The following is a 24,449-nucleotide window of genomic DNA, read 5'->3' as shown; positions in this document are numbered from 1 at the left end:
GGATGTGTGGTGTTTGTCTATGTGTGTGAGGTTAGGGAAGGACGTTAGGTGACCTGCTTTATCATTTTCTACCTTGTCCCTTTGAGCCTGAACTTGGAGGTAGGTTGATAACCAGTGAGTGAGGCCCAGTTGATCTCCTGTCTCTTAACAGTGCTGGGATGCTTGTAGTGTTAAATCTGATTTTTTAAAAATTTAATTTAATTTATTTTGTTTTTTGTATTTTGGAATATTTATTTATTTGAATTACTTTTATTTTTTGCAATCCAGCTATTGCCCTCCTCCCCGCTCCACTCCCACAGTTCCACAGTTCTTCCCCCTGTCTCTGTGAGAATGTTCTCCCACCACAATTTTATTTTATTTTATATTTTTGCTTAATAGTTTTACATCCTGCTCACTGGCCTTCTCCTGGTCACCCCCTCCCACAATCCTTGCCCCCTCTAACCCTTCTCCTCTTAGTGGGTAGAGACACCCCTAGATATCCTGCCACCCACACACCTGATTTTTTAAAAATTATTTTATTTTATATATGTGAGTACACTGTCACTGTCTTCAGTGAGCAGAATAGGGCATTGGAATCTATTACAGATGGTTGTGAGCCACCATGTGGTTGCTGAACTCAGAACCTCTGGAAGAGCAGTCAGTGCTCTTAACCTCCGAGCCACCTCTCCAGCATCTGATTTTTTTTTTTTTTTTTTTTTTTAATGTGGGTGCTTGGATTAGAATTCAGGTCCTTATGTTTGTGCAAGTGCTCTTATCTACTGAGTGATCTTTCCAGCCCCTAGGATATGTGATTTTAAGGATATGTGTGTGTGTTTTGCCTGCATATATATGTATGTATATGTGTGTGTATATTATATGTACTATACGTATGTCTAATGCCTGAGAAGGCTAGAAGATGGCATCACATCCACTGGAACTGGAGTTATAGAGGTTATAGGCCACCATGTGGTTGCTGGGAATTGAAGTCAGGTCCTCTGTAAGAGCAGCCAGTGCTCTAAACAACTGAGCCATATCTCTCTCCAGCCCTTGCTTCTCTTCTTTCTCCTCCTCTTTCTTCTCTTCTTCCTTCTCCTCCTCTTCCTTTTCTTCCCCCTCTTCCATCTCCTTCTCTTCCTTCTCTTCTTCTCCTCCTTTTCCTTCTCTTCCTCTTCTCCTTCTTTCTTTTCCCCCTCCTCTTCTTCCTCCTTCTCCTCTTCCTCCTTCTCTTCCTCCTCCCTTTCCTTCTTTTCCTTCCCTTTCTCCCCCTCCTCTATCTTTTCTCCCTCCTCTTTCTTCTCTTTTCCTCCTCTTCCTTCTCTTCCTCATCTTCTCCTCCTCTTCCTTCTTTCTTTTCCTTCTCCTCTTTCTCCTTTCCTACCTCCTCCTCCCCTTCCTCCTCCCCTCTTCCTTCTCCTTCTTTTCCTTCTCTTCCTCCCCTTCTTCCTCTTCCTTCTCCCCTTCCTCCTCCCCTCTTCCTTCTCTTCCTCCCCTTCCTTCTTCTCTTCCTCCCTTTCCTTCTCCTCTTCCTCCTCCCCCTCTTCCTTCTCCTTTTCCTTCTCTTCCTCCCCTTCCTCCTCTTCTTTTTCCTCCTCCTCCTTTTTGGGACAGGGTCCCTGTATGTAGCCCAGGCTGGCCTGTAAGTCATGACTGATGTGCTTTAGTTGGAGTATGGAAATAATAAACATGTGCTATCATGCCAGCATTCTTCATTTATCTGTGCTGGTTTATTATTTGATTATTTACTCATATTTGGAGACAAGGGCTCATTCTTTAGGCTGGCCTCAAACTCCTCAGGTAGCCAAGGATGATCTTGAGTCCTTGGGCCCTAATGAGTTTTGGAATTATAGCATTCACAACCATGCCTGGTTTATGAGGTGCTAAGAATACAAACCAGGGCTGTCTGTGTACTAAGCAAGCACTTTACCAACTGAGACTACATCCTCAGATTTATTTATTTGTTTATTTGAGATAGGGTCTCACTTTGTAGCCCAGGCTGGCCTTGAACTTGAAAAGACTAAGTGACCCCCCTTCAATCTCCCAAGTTCTAGAGTTCCAGGTGTATAACACGGATTTTGTTGTTTTGTTTGGGTTGAGACGAGGTGTTGCCATGTAGCCCAGGATGGCCTGTAATCTTCAGCCATCCAGCCTTTACCTCCATAGTGCTGGAAACAACAGGCCCCATACCTAGACTCCTTTGTCGGCTGGGAACAGCCTGGGTCCTCGATCATGCCGGAGGCTCTACCACAGGGCTGCATGTGTTTCTATTTGTCATTTTGAACCAAAGTCTCACTTGCACCGGGCATGCAGCTTAGTTGGTAGAGTGCTTGCCTAGTAGGCACAAAATCCTGGGTTTGATGCCAGAACTACATAAACCAGATGTGCTGTGCACACCGGTGTGCCAGTACAATCATCAGTTCAGGGCCATCCTCAAGTACACAGGGAGTTCCAGGCCAGCCTGAGCTACATGAGACCCTGATTCCAAAGGGAAAGGCCCTGGAGCATGTGGTGTCTCACTAAACTGTCCAGAGTGGCTTTGAATCTTTGCTTTTCTTGTGCTGGGTGTGGTGGTAATGGCCTTTAGTTTCTGGAGGCTGAGGCAGGCAGGTTTCTGAGTTTGAGGCTATCCTGCTCTACAGGCAGAGAGTTCTAGAACATCCAGAGCTTCACAGAAAGCCTTTTCTCAACAAATAAGCAAACAACCAGGAAACATATGAAAGTGTTGGTATTACAGATGTGTGCCACCGGCTGGCTGTTCTAAGTGCTTTGTGTACACTCCCTTCCCTTCAGACTCAGTAAGCAACTCGAGGCAGGACAAAGTTCAGGCTAGGACTGTTAAGGCTGATCCTATCTTTGAGCTTTTTAACAACCGGTCTTTCTGTGAACCACCAGCGGCAGCAGGGAGGAAGGTATTTCTAGCTACTGCCTTTACCTGGTTTTGTCATCTCTGATTAAAAAAAAGTGGAGTAAGATGAGAAAGTCCATGTTATTGCCTTGTCAGCTTTAGCGTCCTTTCTCACATCCCCGCTAACCACAGGCTAATCCGGGAACACTGAAACTAAGGCTTTGGTAATCTTTGCCCAGGAGGGCCCATGCTCTGACGTGTTACAATCGACGTATGAAACGGTTCTAGACTAGGGCTTCCTCCAGGTTTTCTCAGCTCGGAAGTTCTAGAAAATGGAGAAGTTGGGGCCATAAATCCCTAGTCTAGAATGTGGGGAGACTCCAAGGACATGAAGCTAGGGGTTTTCCGGAAGTGTTTATTCTGACTTCACCCAATGCCACCCACACCTTCTGCGGGCTCGGGAATGGGGGCAGGGGCTTGAACAAGGACGGAGAGGGAGGTGCGTGGTGGGCTCTCAGTGGGTTGAGGTCTGCAGAAGACCATTCTGACACTTTGCCTCAGTTCTGTCTTTGGGCCACTCAGGGCCGCCCTGCGTCCTATGGACTCTAACTCGCTTACTCCCGAACCAGAGAGAACCAGATGGCGCTGGGTTGCGGAGGGCTCCAGGAACCCTGAGGTCCGGCTCCTGGCTCGAGCCTTCGGGGCAGCGGCCACGTGGCCTTGTCCAGGCGGGGGGCTCACCTCCCCTGCTAGCCCGGGTGACTCAGGCTGCCGCAGCTGTTCCCGCGTCACATGAGAGAGAGAGAGGGAGGGAGGGAGGGAGGGAGGCGGCCACCCTGAGGGGGAGGGGGGCGGCCGGGGCGGGGCCGTGCAGCAGGCGGGGCGCGGGCAGGGGGCACCGGAGACCGCGGTGGAGCCGGGGCAGGAGAGCATCGAGAAGCGGCGGCGAGCGCAGGTGAGGCCGGGGATGACGCGGGCCCCGGGCGCCCGTGGGGACAACTTTGCCTCGAAGTTCGCGTGGCGCCACCCGCGCCACACCCGAGGGGAGGCTCGCGCCCGGGGGCTGGCGAGGGTCCCGGGTCGCCGCCCGTAGGGGTTGGGATCCCGCGCGGTGCGGAGGCCCGCCGGGGTCCACCCGGATCCGGCCGTGCCCTCCGTGCGCCCCGGGATCCCGAGGCCCCGCGGCTCCGCTCCGCGGTGCGCCTCCCCGCCCCCCAGTCCGGCCGGCGCGCGGGGAGGGGGGAGGGAGACGTGGATCTGACCGCGGGTTTCTGGGTGGGAGGGCCGCGATGGGGGCCGCGCAGGGAAGGCTGCGAAGGCCGGCGGGGAGCTGCGGATCCGGCGGACCCTCGGCCTGCTCTAATCCTTGCGCTCTCCGCGGCCCCAGGCCCAGCAGCCATGGCGGTGGAAGGAGGAATGAAGTGTGTCAAGTTTTTGCTCTACGTTCTTCTGCTGGCCTTCTGCGTGAGTAGTGCGGGGAGGGCGACGGGGCGCGCGGGCGGGGTGCGGGGGTGTCTCGGAGCGGGAGCCGTGAGGAGTGAGGGACCCAGAAATGAAGGCAGCTGGAGGCCAGATGTGGAAGGAAAGCCCGGGGAAAGGGCCAAAGGCAGAATGTGTCCGCGCTTCCCCCCCCCGCCCCTCCCCCCGGCTTTCCGGGACCTCTGAGGAAAGTTTGGACCGAGAATTGCCACCTTCGATGCGGAGCACCCTCAAACCAACCCCCTCCTGGCCCTTCCTGTCTGGTGACCCAACCATTTGTGATATGGGGTGGTGGGGCAACCTGCCAACGGTCTGATGGTATCGCCAAGGGGCTGCTTCCACTCTTGACCCTGTTGATTCATCTCCATTCCCTCAGCCCTCTCATTTACTTGGGGGAAGGAAAGGCTCTGCCCGCCCTCCTTCATTTGCTCCTGCCTCAAGAAGCTACTGTTTGTTCAGAAAGGGGCCACTCTTACCCCTTCTTCCCCCTCCCTGGCCTAGCTGGCCCTAGGACCTGAGTCACTGGAGTGAGGGGGTAGTTCTGGGAGAGACTCCAGCTGGGAGTCCATAGAAAGTAATGCACATCCTGGGCTGAAGAGCTGTTTAAAAGGCGGGCAGGACACCTCCTGATTCTCTTCTCCCTGTGTGTCTTAAATAACGTCCCGGCCTTCGCTGTGGGCAAGGATAGGCAGACCTTCTCTTTAGCCAGTGTTTCCTGGAGATGTAAGAATCTGTTTTCTGGCTGGGGGTCTGGTGTGAGGGCTACTGGACTGAGGATCTGACCTAACCCTCGCCTTTCCCCTCAGGCCTGTGCAGTGGGATTGATCGCCATTGGTGTAGCACTTCAGGTTGTCTTGAAGCAGACCATCACCCATGAGATTACTGCTGGTTCGCTGTTGCCTGTGGTCATCATTGCAGTGGGTGCTTTCCTCTTCCTGGTGGCCTTTGTGGGCTGCTGTGGGGCCTGCAAGGAGAACTACTGTCTCATGATTACAGTGAGTGGGGTGTGGGAGCTCTTAGGGCTGCCAGAAGTCACTTCTGTGGTGAGGTGGGTGGATGGAGAACACCAGGAGTGTGTCCTGTCAATCCAGACTTCAAACCCAGCTCCTGTCCTGTCTTTCTGCAGTTTGCCATCTTCCTGTCCCTTATCATGCTTGTGGAGGTGGCTGTGGCCATTGCTGGCTATGTGTTTAGAGACCAGGTAAGCAGGGGGCAAGGGGAACCCGTCTCAGGTTGCTCTGGGAATTTAGGGCCTGAATTCTGTTCTCAACAGCACACTTCTCTGTTCTTAGGTGAAGTCAGAGTTTAATAAGAGCTTCCAGCAGCAGATGCAGAATTACCTTACAGACAACCAAACAGCCATCATTTTGGACAAATTGCAGAAAGAAGTGAGTGGGATGTCTGGGAAGAGGGTCAGCAGGGACAGAAGATTCTTGTCTCTGGATTAAAATGGACGTTCGATGCTTTAGCAGCTTCCCCTCCCCCTCCCTTCCTAGAATAAGTGCTGTGGAGCTTCTAACTACACAGATTGGGAGAGCATCTCCGGTATGGCCAAGGACAGGGTCCCTGATTCTTGCTGTATCAATATCACGGTGGGCTGCGGAAACGATTTCAAGGAGTCCACGATCCACACCCAGGTAAGAGAAACTTGGAAAATGCTGCGGGAGGCAGGAGATGCTGACGGGATCAGAGCTGGGGACAGAGGCTGGGAGGTACAAGTTTCTGTTGGTATTCATGCCTGCCTCTTCCCTTCAGGGCTGCGTGGAGACTATAGCCGTATGGCTGAGGGAGAGAATTCTGCTGGTGGCTGCAGCAGCCCTGGGCATTGCTTTTGTGGAGGTGAGGAATGCTGTGGGTTGGGGGTTCGGAATCAGCCCAGGGCATCTGGGGAACAGGAGGCACTGGCCTGGGAACGGTGGTTGTTGGGTGGGTTTGGGGAAGCTTGCCCTGCCTCCTCTCCACCCTCATTTCCATCTTTCCTTTCAGGTCTTGGGAATTGTCTTCTCCTGCTGTCTGGTGAGGAGTATCCGAAGTGGCTATGAAGTAATGTAGGGGGAGGTGTCTGGTCTCTTCTGTTTTCTCATGGAGTGGATTCTCCAGGTTTTTCAATTAAACGGATTATTTTTTCAGACCTAAAAAAGGAGATGGTCTCAGTTTATCTCAGTGATGGGTGGCCCCTTCCTTTTCCTTCTCCCTGTCCCTGCCCTGAGAATAGGCAGGCATATTTGTGGGGGGTGGGGCTGGGGAAAGGAGTATTTTCTTGAGAGTGTTGGTTGGGTTGGCAGTGGAAGAGGTGGGGAATCTAGAGGAGGTTGTGGCTGAGTACTCTTCCGCCCCTGTGTTGCCTGTTTAGCCTTCAAACAGTGTTCCCGCAGTGTCCATGAGACCATCTCCTGTGTAAGTCAAAGGGATTTCCCACAAAGGTTCTACATGGTAGAGCCTTGATGTGTCTATTTTGGACGATTTTTTTGGCTTTCTGATGCTTTGAGGGCCAGCAAACTCCTCCCTCAACCGTCAAGGAAGAATGTTTAAGTTGCTTGAGGCCTGTGTGGCAGTGCCCCTGATTTTTGCCTTAGATATTAGGGGAGTTGAGGTATTTCCTCTTTCATGGAAGCCACCCAATCTGGCTATGACCAGTTTTTATCACTTTCCCTTCTATCCCCAAGAATTATAGACAATGCTGTGCCAGGCGCTAACGACAAATTCTCATGACTCTGAGAGAAAAAGTGCCCTCTGGTGGTCATCTCTCCAAGTGCAGCTTCAAAAAGCATCTGTAGGTGCATGGTAGCTCCTTACACCACCCAGTGTCCAATAGAAGTTTTGCAGGCACTAAAGAGGCCGGAGGGTTTGTTCTGTAGGGAGTTTAGGGATTTTAGATACTTAAATCTTGTCAGGCTCCCAAGGGCAACTTCATTTCTTTTGTACACCTGCTTTTTTATTTAAAGCAATACATATTTATTGAGAGCCTAATTTGTGTCAGAAACCAGCCAGCCCCAGGAGGAGACAGAAATAGTAGCCTTGCCTTTCAGAATCAGTCTCTTGCTGTAAAGCTGGAATCAGTAGATTGACTGGGCAGGCTGGGGAAGAACCCAGGTGAGCACAGCATCCACTACACTGGCTGGAAGGTAGGAGGCGGGCAGCCAAAGCAGCTTGGCATCCCAGCCTGGGCTGTAGCGTGTTCTCGGGTAACGTGCAGTTAGGGCATGCTCCAAGCAGCTTGTCACCTTTGTTAGGTCTGGGTCACAAATCAGGTTCATGATGCGGCGCTGCACTTGAAGATCTGTAGCTTGGAAGATGCTGTAGTTAGTGTGCACGTTCATACTGCCTCTCCTCCATCCCATGCTAGATCCTTGGGCTGATTGCCAGGTTCAGGAAGTGACAATATCCTCTCTGCCTGCCCCTTTCCTCCCCACGAGGTCTGACCTTTCTGGCCCTCTCTTTTATCCCTGTCATGCACCCAATATGGCCCCAACTACTCACAAGTAGTGAGGAAGGCTTCCCCATAATGGGCCTGTGTAGCTGGAGGTAACCGGGCCCAACAAGCCTTCAGGGTGTTCTCCAGACTCTCCAGGTTTGTCACTGGGGTTCGGAAGAAGCCAGGCTCCACAATGGAGACTTGTACTCCAAACGGAGCCACGTCCCGCCTGGAGGGTGGGCAGAGAGGTTACTGTGTTTTAACCTAGGTTTTCATAACTGTGGCATCTAAGATAGAAAGGTGTCATAGTGTAGGGACATGTGTCCTGACTGGGAAGGCTATTGCTGGTTGGCCTGGAATTGGAACACAGAGGGTTTTTGTTTTTACTTCCTGGCAGTGAGGATAAAACCCAGGGCCTGTGTATGGTAGGTAAGCAACTGAACCACATCAATACCAGCCTAGGGTGAGGTATAGTTGAGCATGTTTTCCTTGTATTTTTAAAGAAGATTTGTTGGTTATCTGTCTGTGTATGGCTGCATGGTGCACTATGTGTGCAGGAGCCATCATTGGTCAGAAGTCATTACTGGGGTTATGGGCTATTATGAGCCACCTTGTAGGTGCTGGGAACTAAACCTGAGTCATCTCTCTTTTGCTTTTTTGAGACAGGATCTTGTGTAGCCCAGGCTAGCTCTGAACTCTCTACGTAGCCAAGGATGACCTTGAACTCTTGGTAACTTATGTCTCTACCTCCCATGTGTTATCATTATGTTAGTTTTCCTGTTTCTTGCTCTTCCTCCAGAACTCAAACTCAGAGATCAGTCTGCCTCTGCCTCCCAGGTGCTGGAGTTAAAGGCGCACGCCACCATGTCTGGCTTCTCTCTTTTTTTTTTTTTAGAATTTTATTTTATGAGACAGGGTTTTGTTATGTAATTTAGGCTAATCTTCAAATTTTCTTTTATTTAAAAATTTGTATTTACGTTATGTATGTGTGTGCCACTGGCCATGTGTGGAAGTCAGAGACAACTTAGTTCTCTCCTATCAAGTATGTCCACTGAATTCAGGGTGTCAGGCTTGGAAGCAAAGTGCTCTTAAGGGCTTAGCCTTTTTGCTGGTTCTCAAGCAGCTTGGACTTGGTATGTGGTAGAGGCTGACCTTGAAATTGGTGACTACAAGTGTGTGACCACCATGCTTGGAGTGTACGTGTAGACAAGATCTTGTAGTTTTGGGATCACCGTTAGGCGTCACTATGCACCTCTCTCCTGTGTATTTTATTCTGTGATCTAGACCAATGCCCAGCAAGCTTTTTGTGGGTGGTGGTGCTCAGGGTCCAGTCTAAAGCCTCATGCTGCTCAAGTAGCCCAGACTAGAGTTCAGGACCCTTGTGCCTTAGCGTCCTGTTCCTTCAGGTGTGTGCACATGTGCATGAAGGCCAGAAGAGGCCATCGTGTTGCTTGGGTGTGGGTTCTCACGATTACACATCCAGCAGTCTCCCTATCCACCCTGTCCCCTACTTTTTCTTTTTTAAAAAAGGATTTATTTATTTATGTAAATACACTGTCACTTTCTTCAGACATCAGAAGAAGGCATCAGATGCCATTACAGATGGTTGTGAGCCACCATGTGGTTGCTGGGAATTGAACTCAGGACCTTTGGAAGAGCAGTCAGTGCTCTTAACTGCTAAGCAATTTCTCCAGCCCCTACTTTTTTTTTTTTTAAATAGTAAATTTTGAGATACTACAGGCCAGACAAAAGGAATTATTTTTTAGTTTTGAGACAGGGTTTCACCATGTAATCCTGGCTGGACCAGAACTAATTATGTAGACCAGATTTGCCTGGAACTCACAGAACTACTGCTGCCTCTGCCCCAAGTGCTGGAATTAAAGATCTGCGAATGTGCTAATATAACCATTTACAATGTAACTGTTAAAATGTGTTAAAACCATTATTAGTCTGAAGGCAGCTGAGCTCATCTGGTTGGTAACTGCAGTTTGCCAGTTCTTGATCTAGAGTCCCATTCTCTATCTCCCAGAACAGAAGACCGAGTCTGCAGTACTAGGAGCAAGGGACCTAGACTGGTATCAGCTGGTAGATGACTTGGTGGGTGAAGTGGGTGTATATTCCACTGCCCTGGCCTGGCCTGTGCAGAGATCCAAAGTGTCCCATGATGCTGACTGGAAGATAAAGAGGGGGAAGGGAACAAAGGAGACAAGGAGATTATCTGTCCAATGAAGTGACAAAGGCAGCCTTCCTCACTAGCTGGACTTCACTGGACCCACCTGGGCTTCTGCCCCAAGTTTAGACTCTACCACCTCCATTGACCTCTTTAGCTCTTTTCTGTCTCACCAGCTTTGACTATTACTGTTTAAAAGGTTATGTAAGCCCTCAGTGGAGGCATATGTCTGTGAGTTCGAGGCCAGTCTAAGCTACACAGTGACACCATGCCTCACAAAACAGAAGAATGAGGCGCAGACCTGACTTCGGGCATGTCTCCAAACTCCTCTCAAGTAGCTCTATAGTTTATATAGAATGGTTGAGAGAATGAAATACTAGTTCTTCTACTGTAAATGGTGACATGCAATTCTGGCGAGATGATTCCTAGGACAAAGCCTTTTGCCATTAATCATCACCTCAGGAGGGTCCAGACTCCCATGTGTGCTATGGTGCCCATGCATATGTGTATATGCAGCAAATAAGGGTGTGTGTGTGTGTGTGATCTGTCAAAGCCAGCTAAACAGACTGACGGGAGGCTTTCCCTAACATCTAAGCACTGCTGGGTTCTTGCACACAGCTCACTTTACTCTGAACCCCATAAGGCAAGTCTCACTCTGACTTAACAGAATTGGAAGAAAAACAACAAAACCAAAACACCGAGAAGCAACCTAATTGGGTGTGTGGTGGCTCGGTAGGCTGAGGTAGGAGGACTGCCCAGTATTCCAGGCCAGTCAGGGCAACACAGTGAGACTTGCCTCAGAAACTAAACACCTGCATGCACACACTCCTGTAAATTAAGGACACAAAGTTTGTACGTGATAAAGCTTGGGGTTTCACCTGTGGCCCTGTCTGCTCTTCATCTCTGTGTCATCCCCACTTGTCCTTTAGCCTGGGTCACCAACTGATGAGTCTGTTTGAGTAGGATCCCTGCCCCTCTCCGGGAAAGGCCTGGAGCTGTGCACCCTCACCTCAGGCTGTCAGAGAAGGCCTCCAGGCCAAACTTGGACACACAGTAGCCCCCGCCATTGGCTGCTATGCGGCCCAAGACACTGGTGATGTTGACTACCCGCCCCCTGGCCTGCTGTAGTAAGGGAAGCAGGGCAAGGGTGACCCTGATGGGGCCCAATGTGTTCACATTCAGCACTCTCTGGAAATCATCCTGTGTCAGCCATGGTGTGGGCCCGATGATACCAGCTACACCAGCATTATTCACCAGACCGAAAAGCCCTGTGGGAAGATGACAGACACGGGGAGGGGTTTTGGGGAGGAGTCCTGGGATTGCTGTACAGACCAGGCTCCTGGGGTCTCCAATATACTTACCAGTTTCTCCAACACGTGTCTTCACCCATTCTGCAACCTGCTGGACATTCTGGGGATCAGTGATATCCAGCAGTGTGGTGTGGAGGCGGGAGGAGGCCATCTGCTGTAGGTCTTCTGCCCCAGAGCGGGTGAGGCAGCTGGCCAGGACTTGGAAGCCCTTCTGGTCAAGTTGCAGTGCCAGAAGGCGACCGAAGCCCGAGTCACAGCCAGTGATGAAGATGAAAGCATCGCTGGCCGGCAGGCTCTGCCGGTCTCTGAGCAACCACAGTGCTGCCCACAGCAAGGCACCCAGAAGCAGAGGCAGCCACATGATGAGATGAGACGACCTGCTGAGGGCAGCCTAGGCTGGGCAGGAAAACTTGTCATTTCCTCTACCCCTTTAGCCTTAACCCCTAACATTTACTTAGCTGGAAATGTCTGGTCTGAGCAGACAAACCAAGAAACTATATTCTTGACAGAGGACTGGCAAGCTTGACTTATTGTGTAAAACAGATGTGGGCAAACACTCTCTTTGTAGCTAATGAAATAAACCTGAGCTGGTCCTATGGGCAGACCTATTACTGTGAGAGCTGAGGGACCTGAATTACTATTCTCCTACTAAGCTGGGAACATCAAAACCCTCTAAATGCATTCTTGCCTTGCTTTTGGAACCAAGAGCCCTTCATTTCAGTCCTGGTAGCCTCAGTATCACTGTGAGACTGGACATCTTCAGTCTATCTTGGAACCTGTTTTCTCATTTAGTAAACTGGGTTACAGTACCCACCAGGCCCATCTCCGTGTTGTGGAGATGACATGAAGACAATGTTTGAAGCCTAAAGCTCGAACAACCACTCTCAGCCATCCTTAGCTAGGCTTTTTATAGCATCCTTGTTCCCACCATCACTTACCTCTGGGGAAAGCTGGCAGGCTTTTCCGCTCTGCCTAGGAGACTTTGCTCCTAGATTTCCCAGGATCCCACACTAGCTAGCTACAGCTAAGGCCAAAGTCTGGAGTGGGTGGACTCTCGCTGTGGACAAGGAGTGTTAAGTGTCTCTAGGTTTGGGGGATGACGGCAGCGATGAGGAGGAGGAGCTAAGAGGCTGAGGCCTGGCTGAAGTTAGGTTTAGCAGAGGGCAGTTCTGCTCAGGCTCCACCCCCTAACCCCCAGGCTGTCTTTCTCAGCCTGGGCTCCTAACCATCTATGCTATTGTTTCTTAGGAGGGGGGATGACCAAGGATGGCAGCTGGCCCTCTCTGTGGGTGGCCCTGGATCTGCCAGTTTTCTTCCTTCTCAGTCCTAAAGTGCCCCCAAGAATTAATCTCCCACCTGGCCCAGACTCATGACACTGCTTAGCAGCAGCCTGGAAGGGCACATGAGCATGTGGCAGAGCAGAGAGCCAGAGCTGAGACTCGCTAGGTCTGCTTCCTGCCTTAATTCTGCTCTGCAGGAAACTGAGATCTGGAAGCAGGAAGTTTCCGGCAGAGACCCCTCACCTTTGGGCAGGCATGGGGAACTTACTTTCTGCTCACCCAAAGGTACCTGCACCAGGCCCAAGCTAGAGTAGGGGTACCCTCCAACAAAAGGCACTTGCCCCACAGTGGAGCAACCTCAGACTTCCCACTGCCTCACAGGCACTAGTGATGCTTTCAAACACACCACACAGAATGGACACTTATGTTTTTATTCATGGCTCACTCTCTCCCTCCAGTCCAGAAGGGTGAAGTAAAGTCGAAGGGGTGGGTTTTAGTCTAGGATGGTGCAGACTGCAGCTGCCCTTTGTAGACATATTCCAGCGCAGTGGCAATGGTGCGCATGTCCAGCTCGATGCTCCGAGCCCAGTTCTCCACATCCCCAATTTCCTGAGAAAGGGGAGACAAGACTGAGGCCAGGAATCAGGGTGGGTGGATTTTAGCTCCCAACTGAGGTGGCTTACTCAGACCCTCCAACTGTTTTTCTGTCTGCTTTCCTTAAAGATGTATTTATTATATGTATATGAGTACACTGTCACTTTCTTCAGACACACCAGAAGAGGGCATTGGATCCCTACTGCGGATGTTTGTGAGCCACCGTGTGGTTGTTGGGAATTGAACTCAGGACCTTTGGAAGAGCAGTCAGTGCTCTTAACCACTGAGTCATCTTTCTAGCCTGTCTGCCTTCCTTTTGGGATGAATTACTACAGTGTTGTTCAGGCTGGCTTTAATTCCTGGGCTTAAGCTATCTCTTGCATCAGCCTGCAGACTAGATGGTAGTACTAGTCCATGTACCACACTCAGGGTTTTCTGAGTACTTTTATTTTTGTAGTGCTAGGGATCAAACCCAGACATTTACTAGGGCCCTGAACATGTCACAGAGCTGTATCTTGAGATCCTGCCTTTCTTCTTTCTAGCTTTTCTGATACCACAACCATAGGAGTTTCTGGGACAATCCTCACTTCCTCATTAACCCTAGGTCTGAGGTATTTATGAGAATGGAGAGAGCCAATGGGGGTTCAGTTAAAGACAGTGATGTGTTGAGCGTTGCCCACCTTAAGCGCCTGGTTGAAGTTCTCCACCATTCCAATCCACTGGCCTGTCTGCTTGGCAAACTGAGCAGCCTGAACCTGTAGCGTCTTCACCTCATGGTCCAGCTTTCTCTGGTTCATGTAGGCCTGGGCTACACTAAGGATTGGACGAGGGGGTATGTTAGCTCATCCAGCTCATACTGGGTGCTTTTCAGGGGCAACAGCCTATTACAGTGGTGGGAGATGGGTCAGGAGGGGGGACTGGGGAAGCCTTGGGACTCTGGCCTTCTCTGGGTGTGACCCAAATGAAGCAGGGTCCTTCCTCCAATCCCAGGGTTCCCAGAAAAGCCAAGTTGGGAGCTGACTAGAAACATACCATTTCCTATCCTCTCAAGTTTTTGCAGCTGAGATGGGGCAGGGAAGGTTAACCTGGGGGGACATCCCTGAGGAAGAAGCTGGGAGGGAAAAGGGAGCGTGGGAAAACCCAGCAGCAAGGACATATCTGGCAGTGATTTGAAGCCCAGGGAGCTCTGCAAGAAGTTGCAAAGGGAATCAGGCCCCTCCCTGAATCTGGGGTAGGATGGGAGAGTACACCCTTCCTTAGGAACCCTGGGTTAAATGAGCCTACCCCAAGAGATTTTCTTGGCTCTTCCTAGCCCCCTTTTTGAGACAGGGTCTTATGTAGCCCAGGATGACCCCAATTTGATATGTGGATAAAGCTGGCCTTGATCTAATCCTCCTGCATCTACACTCCAAGTGCTGGGATTGATTCTAAGGCATATAGGCATTCACCATCACACCCAACTCTCCCTTCCACCCACCCACACAGCCCAGTGCTTACACGGCTTTTCAGCTCAATCAAGGCGCTGGCTGTGGTAAGCATCACTATAAGGAGGCCGGTGCTCCGTTTTCCTCCACGGGTTTTCACTTCCCCCTTTATGTAACCAGTGTTCCCTCTCTTACTAGCAGATGACCTTTTCATTCCCTATTCCAAAGCACTAGGTCAGTCAGGAGACTCCACATCCGGTGCCCTTATCCACTGGAATGTGTGGGGGTAGAGGAGGCAAAGGGCTGGGGAGGGGGGAGTTCAAGAAAGTGGGTAGGGCACCTGACAAGGGTTGAGATAAACTAAGCCTTTGTTTTATTTTCTGGAGAATAGGAGCTGTGGGTAGCAACACAAAACCCTTTCTAATCTGGATTTGGCTTAGCTGCCCTCTAAGCTTTGAATGTGGGGTGGCATCTAGCAAGTAAACAGAAAGAGAGAAGTCTGGCCAGCCTCATAAACGTAGCAAAGGACGTGCCAGTGTGGGAACACCAGAGAAGAGAGCTGTCTGGAGACAAAGGAGACTGGAGGCCCAACCACAGCCATTCTTTCCCCTAATCTCCCCTCAAGATGAGTAATGGAAATGACCCCAACCCCTGCATGACTCTCTTGGATGACTCAGTCTCTAGATTTGCAACCAAGCTTGTCACTTGCCCTGGGCGGAAGGCATAGTATGTGCCTCTTCTCTTCCCATAGACAGACTATCAGATCACCATCTCTGCACTCTTATGAGTCATGCAGGGCCAGGAAATCCTTCCAAGTCTTTGGATATCACTGGTCATCATTGAGGGTTGAGATTGGGGGTAGGGTCCATCCCTGGAGACCCAGAAGGAAAGGAAGAGACAGCCTGGTTTTGTTATAGCTCTTGGCTGAGGCTCTCCCTTACTTCAACCAGCTGTGCCATCTTGTTCCTGCCATTTGTCTCGAAGGCTTGCCAGAGAGTAGGAGGTGAGGAAGGAAAGAGGGTATGTGGTGAAAGAGGTTGTCTTTCCCTCCCACCCAAGTGACAGCTGGACAAAAGAGGGTGAGTCGAGCTGAACAGATGGCATCGAGTTGTGCCAGGGAAGTTAGTGTGGGGAGGGGAATTCTGTTTTCCCAACCGCTGCAGCTGTCGCCCCCATCAGCATCAGCGTTGGAGAGTCAAAGCTGAGAATCTCCCTGAAGTTACTCTAGGGGGAGGAGACAGGTCAGGGGAGTTACTAGGTCACGTGGATGGAGGAAACCAGAACGGAGGGAAGAGGTTCATACCCCACGTTGAGGTGATCCACCAATGCTTCTGTCAGGCAGGTCGCTGCAGTGATGGCCTCTCGCCTCCTCTTCTCTGGGGAAGGGGGAAAGGGATTGGAGCAAACTTCCTATTTGGAAGGTGGTGCTAATGGGTCCTCATGCACTTGATACTGTTCTGGGAACTGCCAACCGATGTCTGACCACTTAAAAGAGCCTCCCATATATAAACAAAATAAACCCCTTTATTTTGGAGGCAAGGAAACTGGCAACCTGAGAAGGGAAAGGACTCCATCAGGTACGCCAAGGACTCTTTTCAGACACCCTTTCTCCACTACTTTGGGCAATGGATTGGCAACTCCAAGATTCCCAGTCTAGGCCTGAGCAAAGACGAGCTTCACTGCTTTAGCTGTGCGGCCAACTGGAACCCAGCCACTTACTGGGCGGACCCCAATTCCTCCCACTTCCGGGGTGAGAAGCTGGCTGGGCCAATTAGCAACACGTGTCACGAGCTAGGGGCGGGGCTCAGACGCCGCCTGGGCGGGATTAGGGGAGGAGCCGAAGGGACCCGAGCGGAGCCAAGTGGACGGAGTTACCAGAAGTCCCTCCCCCAATTCACTGTCCGGTACTCGGGTTGCCCGCTAGTCGGCGCCCTCCCCTTGATCTGGGAGGTTACCCGAGGTCCCGGCTTCCGGAAGAAGCTAGGCCGCAGCCGGGAGCGGCCGACGGGACACTGAGCTCACCCTGCAACTCCTTGCGTTCATTCTGCTTGGCCTGGTGTTCTTTGAGCAAGCGGGACAGCATGGTTGAGTCCGGCTGGGTGTGGGCACGACGGGCCCCTCCCTAAGGTTGCGGGAACTGGACTGTACCGCCTTGGCTCACCCGAGACGGAGTCACGTGATCGCCGCGTCACGTGACGCGGGAGCCTCCCTCTTTTGGCATTGGGTAGTTGGTATTGAGCTAAAAGAGGGAAGTGGAGAGTTGGGTGGGTCGGGGGGCTGAGCTGTTCTCTAATGGGTCTCAGCTTTCCGAGTTGGGAACGCTCATTGTATTTAGTTATGTTGAAGAGTCAGTTTTCACATGCTGTGGCTGTCAGGTTTTGAGAGGATTGGTGTCCTCATGCTGTTCTCTACGATTCTGTTACTGGGGTAGCAGAAGCTCTCTGAACTCATTGAAATTCTTTTCCTTCCCTCACCTTACTTCCTGGCGGTGCCGGCCGGTTCTCAGTGGATTCCCCGCTTCCTCTCCCTAGAAGAGAATGCTTTCAATTCTTTCCCAGCCCTCTTGTCTTCTCACTGCTCCACCGAGGTCCCCTCAGCTCTGGGTGATCACTGATCATTTTAGGCACCTCAAGCAGCCTTCTAGGGAGCTTTGCTAGTGTTGCGGGCAGCGAGTGGCGAACGCGCAAATCCATCCCTGTCCTTTTGTGGTCAGGGAATGCAAACCCAGTTTAGTGGTGGCAGAAGCATTAAGTGCTACTGTCAAAGTGAAAGGTAAATTATACAGCGCTCTCCGACTAAGGAGGAATGCTTCCAGGACTGGATTCCAATGAGAAAAACTATAAACACCATCAATTCATTGCTCTTGTTACAACCTCTCTCCCACCCTCCCTCCCCCCTCCTCTCTCTCTGTCTCTCTGTATGGGTCTCTGTCAGTGTCAGCATTTCTGTCTGTCTGTCTCTAGGCTCCTTGTGCTTTTCAGGGTGGCCTGGAATCCAGGAACCTCTGCTTCAGTGCCACAAGCGACTGGGGCTGTGGGCTGCATTACAAGTGTGCACATACCCAGTGTGGTGGCCCACTTTGATCCTAGCACACCTGAGGCAGATGCAGGAGGATGTCAGTGGATTTGAGGCCAGCCTAGTCTACAGAGCAAACTTCAGGGCAGCCAGGACTATGTAGAGAGACCCTGTGTCAACGCAAAAATACACAAACCACCCACCCACCCACCCACCCCCACACACACCAAACGAAACCGAATGTGGAGACATGCTGGCCAAATTTTCTTATTCATTCTGAACTTCAGTTTTACTGTTAACAAACTAAGGTGATTAGACTAATATTTAACTCTGGCTAAAGATTAGACCAACATTGATGAGTTTGTAAAAGTGCTGTCATCTGTGGCACACACTGATACATACCTGTCAGGGGGCTGAGGTGGAAGAATGGGGAGGTCTAGACTGGGTTACATAGCAATACTCCTCCCAGTTTAAAAAAAAAACCTGACCCCCAATTTATTAAATTCTCCAGAGGATTGTCTGTCTGTCTGTCTGTCTGTATCTATCCATCATCTCCAAAGTGCATCCACAGTTGAGGACCGTGGGCCAATCCGTGTCTAAGACTTACCCATTTTCTGAGTTATGGCGCTGAAGTTGATAGCTTGCATCTACCAGCAGGGACAATGGATGCAGGACAGATTAGAGTATTCTCGGCTTCTTAATCAGAGTGTGAATTATTGACCCACTGGTGCATCCAGCGATTTTATTTATTTTGTGTGTGTGTGTGGTGGCGATGCATACCATGGGATTCACGCTTAGGTCAGAAGATAGCGTTAGGGTGTCAGTTCTCTCTTTTTAACATACGGGTCCTGAGGATGAAATTCAGGTCTTGCTGGCCCTCATTCAGCCATTTGAAGAATGGTGTCTTATACTCTGGGAGGTGAGTGAGAAGAAGCATTAACTGTCAATATCACATTTAGAAACTTCTATTCTCACTTTTATTGTGTGTGTGTGTGTGTGTGTGTGTGTGTGTGTGTGAACACCGTACCAGTGGGGGCTGGAAGATGGCACCTGATCCCCTGGAGCTAGAATTTAAGGCAGTTGTAAGTCACCTACCTAATGGGGTCCTGGGAACTGAACTCAGGTCCCCTGGAAGAGTATTAAAAGGTTTTAGCTGCTGAGCCATCATTCTAAGTCCCTATAAAATTTTTTAAGTGGGGTGAATAAATAAACACAAAAGGAAATAAAATTGAAAACATTTTTAAGTAGGGACTGGACTGGTAGCTCAGTGGTGGAGTGCTTGCCTCGAATGCTCAGAGGTCTGGGTTTAATTCCCAGACTAAATACACACAAAAGCTAAACAAAAATGTTGGATAGTATGTATGTATCTAAATACCTTTATGCATATCATAAACATTTTCTGAGCACTCATAATAGGCCAAACACTGTGTGTTCATTTATCCCCTAGAACAATCCTGTGAGAATTGCTGTCCATGCTAATATGCATGTGTAGAATATGAGGTAGGGAGAGCAGTTAAGTGATGGATACAAACCCAGGCTAATTCTAAAGCCTGAATCCATATTGCATAGATCACGGGAGAGACTCTGGGGGGCAGGGCGGGACTTAGTTGGATGTGAGCTAAAGGGAATCCTGGAATTCTCTCATGGTGTGGGTCCCAAGTTGGACCAGTTATTGGTTGGCCATTTTCTCAGTTTCTGCTCCATCTTTATCCCTGCACACCTTGTAGGCAGAATAAATTCTGGGTTGAAGGTTTTGTGGCTGGGCTGGTGTCCCCCTCCCTCCATTGGGAGTCTTGCCTGGTTCCTGGTGGTGGCCATTTTAGGTCCCATATCCCCTATTGCTAGGAGTGTTAGCTTGGGTCAGTCTCATAGATTTTTAGGAGTTTTCATTGTCCTAAGTTTCTAGTTCTTCCCAGAGATACCACCTACTGATTCCCATTCTCTCTCCCTCTGTCCTTTCCACACTTGATCCTTCTTCACCTTCTTTCCCACCTTGTTCTCACCCTCCCTCCATTCCTGACACGTGTTTTATTTCCCCTTCTCGGTGAGATTCAAATATCTGCTTGTAGGCTTTCCTTAGTTTTTTAGCTTCTTTGGGTCTGTGGGTTATAGCATGGTTATCCTGTACTTTATAGCTAAATATCTACTTATAAGTGAGTACATACCATGTGTGTATTACTGGGTCTGGGTTTTCTCACTCAGGATAATCTTTTCTAGTTCCATCCATTTGCCTGCGGATTTCATGATGTCATTGTTTTTTTTAATAGCTGAGTAATATTCCATTGTGTAAATGCACCACATTTTCTTTATTCTTTCTTTGGTTTATGGACATCTTAGTTGTTTTCAGTTTTCTGGAATATTTATATATAATAATTTCTGGAATATTATGAATAAAGCTGCTATGAACATAGTTGAACAAGTGTCCTTGTGGGATGGTGGAACATCTTTTGGGTACATACCCAGGAGTGGTACATCTGGGTCTTCAGGTAGAACTATTCCCAGTTTTCTGAGAAACTGACAAATTGATTTCCAGAGTAGTTGTACAAGTTTGCACTCCTACTAGCAATGGAGGAATGATTGTTTCCTTTACTTCCCACCATCTCCAGTCTTAGACATTCTCACCCCAACACTATTAATGGTATCCTGCTAGACTTGCAGACAGGAGCCTAGCATAACTGACATCAGAGAGGCTTCACCCAGCAATCGATGGAGACCCACAGCCAAACAATAGGCAGAGCTCAGGGAATCTTGTGGAAGGGGGTGGGGTCGGGGGAAGGATTGGAGAAGTCAGAGAGGTCAAGGACACCACAAGAAAACCTACAGAAGCAGCTGATCTGAGCTCATAGGGTCTCACAGAGACTGAACCACCAACCAGACCTAGGGATGGACCTAAAGCCCCCACACGTATGTAACAGGTGTGCAGCCTGGTCTTCATGTAGGACCCCTGACAGCAGGAGCAGGGGCTGTCTCTGACTACATCCTTTCCCCCTAACTGGGCTGCCTTGTCCAGTCTCAGTTGGAGAAGAGATGTCTCTAGCCCTACAGCAACTTGATATGCTAAGGTGGGTTAATATCCGTGGGAGTCTTTCTCTAAGGAGAAAGGGAGGGGGATGGAGGGAGGTGAGGTGAGAGGGAGCGGCTGGGAGGAGAGTGAAGGGAAGCTGTGATCAGGATATAAATAAATAATTAATCAATTAATTAATGGGAACAGCAGGAGCAGCAACAACAGCGGGAATCCTGGCAGGGAAGGAGCTTTTGGGAAAGGGTGCTCTATAGAAAGGGCTGATCAATAGGAGCGGGAAGAGTGAGGACATCCCAGAGCAGTGTGGCCCAGGCCTCCCTGCCCCCTCTGGCTCTGGCTCTCCTTCTAACTGCAGTGAGCAAGCAAAACAGACATAGAAGATGCCTGCTGCTTTACTCCCAAAGCTTAGGCATTTGAGAGAGGGTTTTGGGTGGGCAGGGGTGCTGGAACGGAGGCATGGGTTAAGAAGGTGGGGGTTATGAGAGGGGTTGATACTGGGAATTTCAGGAGTGACTCAGACAGAGTGTCAGGATCATCTTGTATTCCCCACACCCGACTTGGCCCAACTTCCTGACACTCACAATAGACACTGCCGGGATCCTGCAGACATCAGTCTCTGTCCTTCTTCCCCACATACTGGCTGCTCTGCTGTCCCAGAGTTGGACAGTGCATGTGGGATACCTATACCTGAAAATCCCAACTGATCTCCACAGGGTTATCTTCCAGCTGGTATTCGCTAGATCCTTATTGTTTATGGTCTGACTCCAGTTTCTGCTGTATCTGAAACTCATTCGCTTCACCTGACTTTGGTGAAAGTGGACACAACATGCATGCATCGGCAGAGGATGACTCCTCTATTTAAAACTCCCCCTCCTTTCCCTTTACCTCTCCCCACTCCATCCCTCTTTCTCCCCTCTTCCCTCTCTCTTCTTAATATGCATGTACATGCTTGGGTCTGAGTGTTGTGAGGGTTCATGAGATGTATATATGTATGCTGGAAGTTGACAGGGAGTGCCTTCTTCAGTGGTTCTCCACTGTGTTTACTGAGGAGGGGTCTTTTGTAAACCCCAAGATCACCAATTCTGGTTAGTCTAGCTAGCCAGCTTACCCTAGAGTCCCCCAGTCTCCCTTTTGAGTGTTGGGGTTGCAGGAGTCTTCCATGTAGCACATTATCCTGAGCTCCCTCTCTCGATAAATACCCTGAAGTTTTAAATTTGGTGGTATGTTTCACACTTGTAATCCAAGTTCTTTGGAGACCAAGGCAGGATGCTTGCCACAAGCTTAAGGCCAGCCTGGCCTACAGAAAGGAGCTCCAGGACATCTTGGGTTGCCTGTGTGACCCTGGCTTCAAAAACAAAAACAAATAAACAAACAGAACCCACAACAGCCAACCAATCAAACTCCCAAATCGCCCCCAAGTAAACGAAGTAAAATAAAAATGAATTTGACATCTCATTCTGCTCATTTCTCTCTATGATTTTATACCTGGTTTATTTTCCCTTAGAATAATGAATGCAGCTCCATGATCCTCTTTTCCCACTATTCCCTTGTTTCTTTGAGATTTCTCTCAGAGTGAGCTTTATTGAACAAGCTCCAAATGAAGCATGTAGGCCAAACCTTAGCGCTGGCTGGGAACTGCTCAGTGTTTAGAGGTTGGATGAGGACTGAGGGAGGCCGAGCAGGGAGTGGAGAATGCTCGAACGAACGCTTCACATACTGGGAAGTCTGGCTGGACTTCAAGAGAGGGGGCTGTTGGCAGCGTGGCCAAATTCCACATATTGGCCTAAAGCCAGAGCTCAAAGAAAAGGGGCCCTTAAGACGGTCTAAATGGCTCCCTGTGGGAAATGACCCCTGGGCCCTCTCTCCAAGATGCAAGAGTTTCTCTTGGGTCCTCAAAGACCAGAATGGTCAAGCCATTTCCCTATAGACTTCACTCAGTCACATTTATGTTCTTTCTTTCCCAGCCACTCCCACCGTATGAGCTTTGGCTACTGCCAGAACTCAGAGGCTGGCAGAGCCTTCCAGTGCTGGAGAGATGGGTGGAGTGAGTGAGAAAGTCCTCAAGATGTGTGTTGTGGAGAGAAAGGGTGACCCTTGACACACACTCCAAGCCTTTGTTGCCTGGCCGGGTGGAGGGAAAAGTGATTTGTGGAGTGGGCCTTCTGGAAGTTCTTGCTTAGAAGTTAGAGATAACAACAGGAAAACATGTGTTCTGTGATGCTGGAAAAAATTGTGTTCCAGACACAGGTAAAGAATGTGTTCAGGGATTAGCGAGGGGACAGGAGAAAACTGCTAATGTCTTTCTTGGGTACAGACACTTCTCAATTAAAATATTTTGAAATAACTTTAGACTAAGAGAAAATTTCAAAAGTAGTGCACAAAGGCCTGGGAATATGCAATGGCAGTGTGATGTCAGGACCAGAAAGCAACATTGGTACAGTACTACTAACAACCTGCAAGACGCATCCATTTTCAAAAACATCATTTACATGTGAGTTCACGATTGTAGTAGTGTGCGGCTTTGCCCCATGTATGTGTGCATTTCACCACCACCACACAGAGCCTGCCATCCTGAAGGAGCTCCCTTGAGCCTCTCCTTAATACTCGGATTCACCCCTCTGTCTTTATCTCCTGGCAAACATTATAGTTCTGCCATTTTGAGAGTGCTACGTCAATGCTACCAATGCAGTATTTTTGTTTCTGTGGTGTTGGGGCTCATAATCTATGACTTTGTGTATGCTAGGTAGTTGTTCTTCCACTGAGCTACGTCCCAGCCCTGAGCTCTTTTGGATTTGGTTGTATAGTCTAGTCACACTGAAGATCTTGTCTATGAGGGTTTGCAGTGAAGGAGTGCAGCTTTGAACACAGCTTATTAATTTTGCTAATCTCTAAACTCAAATGGAAGACGTTTCCTGACCCAATGTTTAATGCGGGTCTTCCCTGACCCTCTGGATTTCTCTAGTTTCTTCAAGTCTGTTCACCTACAGTGTAGCTCAGCACTGCAACATTCTGGATCATCCCTTAGGGAAATATATTTGTCTTCATTACTAAGCTGGTTTAGTGGTCTTGTGTGTTCTCTCCCTCTCTTGCCCCACTATTTATAGCCAGGCTAATTTTGGGTGACCAATCTCTCTTATTTTCTGCTTCTTCCTCCTGTGGCGGGTGAGGTGACTTCTCAAATATTTGGGCAGAGGAGGTCAGAAGCAGATTCTTGGCATCTGATTTCAGCTTTGGATTTATGGAAAGCTGGTGGAGTGCAGACAGAGGCAAGCCAAACTGCAGGTGCAGAAAGGAAGGCAGTTGGAACTCTAAAGGCGTTTTGACCTGAGTCAGAGACTCGGGGAGGAGTCATCAGTCCTGGGTTCCGTCCCAGTCATGCCCTTCTGCGTGTTTGCATGATCTCCTTTCTGGAGCTCTGAGGCACAAACACACTGGAGAGGAAACACAGGGTCGCTGAAGGTAGAATGCATGTATCTTTCATAGCACCTGTTTAGAGGAATGCTACAGTCCTGCAGGCATCACAAAGATGGCCAAACTATCACATGCATTTTAACTGACCTGGAGGCAAAACTGTCCCACAATCAGAGTAAGAGCCAAAGAATAACCCCCAACAGAGAAAAGAAATAAGGGGACACCGGAGAAGCAGCTTTTAATAAAGATCACAAGGACATGAGATATTTGGAAGGTAGAGACAGTAGTGACACAGAAATAGTCTGAGAAAGATCTCTGGAGTGACATACTCAAGGGGGTGAGTAAAACTAGAACTTCAGGCAAAGCGGTCAGAGAGGGGTGCACCCAAGACCAGTGCCTAGTAAGAAAGAGAAGCCAGAAGGCAAAGTGGAAGGCTGTGAAGCTACTAGTTTGCCAAATTATTTCCCATCTCTTCTCCTGGCCTCATTTCTTGATTAGAGTTATAAAT

General features: G+C 49.5%; 3 protein-coding genes across 3 annotated transcripts; 1 reads left to right on the top strand and 2 right to left on the bottom strand.

Moving 5' to 3' along the window:
- The first annotated feature begins 3,689 nt into the window (after positions 1-3,689).
- CD63 (CD63 molecule) lies at positions 3,690-6,429 on the top strand. The gene is made up of 8 exons (XM_080935164.1): positions 3,690-3,776; positions 4,209-4,285; positions 5,107-5,295; positions 5,427-5,501; positions 5,593-5,688; positions 5,797-5,937; positions 6,056-6,139; positions 6,287-6,429. The coding sequence occupies exons 2-8, from the start codon at positions 4,220-4,222 to the stop codon at positions 6,350-6,352; spliced, it is 717 nt and encodes a 238-aa protein (XP_080791290.1). The 5' UTR covers positions 3,690-3,776; positions 4,209-4,219; the 3' UTR covers positions 6,353-6,429.
- Positions 6,430-7,356: 927 nt separating this feature from the next.
- RDH5 (retinol dehydrogenase 5) lies at positions 7,357-11,603 on the bottom strand (the record flags this gene model as incomplete). The annotated part of the gene is made up of 4 exons (XM_080935176.1): positions 11,247-11,603; positions 10,895-11,153; positions 7,781-7,944; positions 7,357-7,580 (listed from the first exon to the last, which is right to left on the bottom strand). Exons 1-4 carry the CDS (start codon positions 11,554-11,556, stop codon positions 7,357-7,359), a joined length of 957 nt encoding a protein of 318 aa, XP_080791302.1. The 5' UTR covers positions 11,557-11,603.
- A 1,287-nt stretch (positions 11,604-12,890) lies between these two features.
- BLOC1S1 (biogenesis of lysosomal organelles complex 1 subunit 1) lies at positions 12,891-16,666 on the bottom strand. Its single transcript, XM_080935175.1, has 4 exons — positions 16,516-16,666; positions 15,797-15,869; positions 13,750-13,882; positions 12,891-13,084 (listed from the first exon to the last, which is right to left on the bottom strand). Exons 1-4 carry the CDS (start codon positions 16,574-16,576, stop codon positions 12,974-12,976), a joined length of 378 nt encoding a protein of 125 aa, XP_080791301.1. The 5' UTR covers positions 16,577-16,666; the 3' UTR covers positions 12,891-12,973.
- Positions 16,667-24,449: the final 7,783 nt, after the last annotated feature.

This window comes from Micromys minutus (genome assembly GCF_963924665.1).
Source record: "Micromys minutus genome assembly, chromosome: 22".
Taxonomy (NCBI): Eukaryota; Metazoa; Chordata; class Mammalia; order Rodentia; family Muridae; genus Micromys; species Micromys minutus.
Note: the sequence above shows the minus strand (reverse complement) of the source record. Positions and strands in the feature narration are given on the sequence as shown.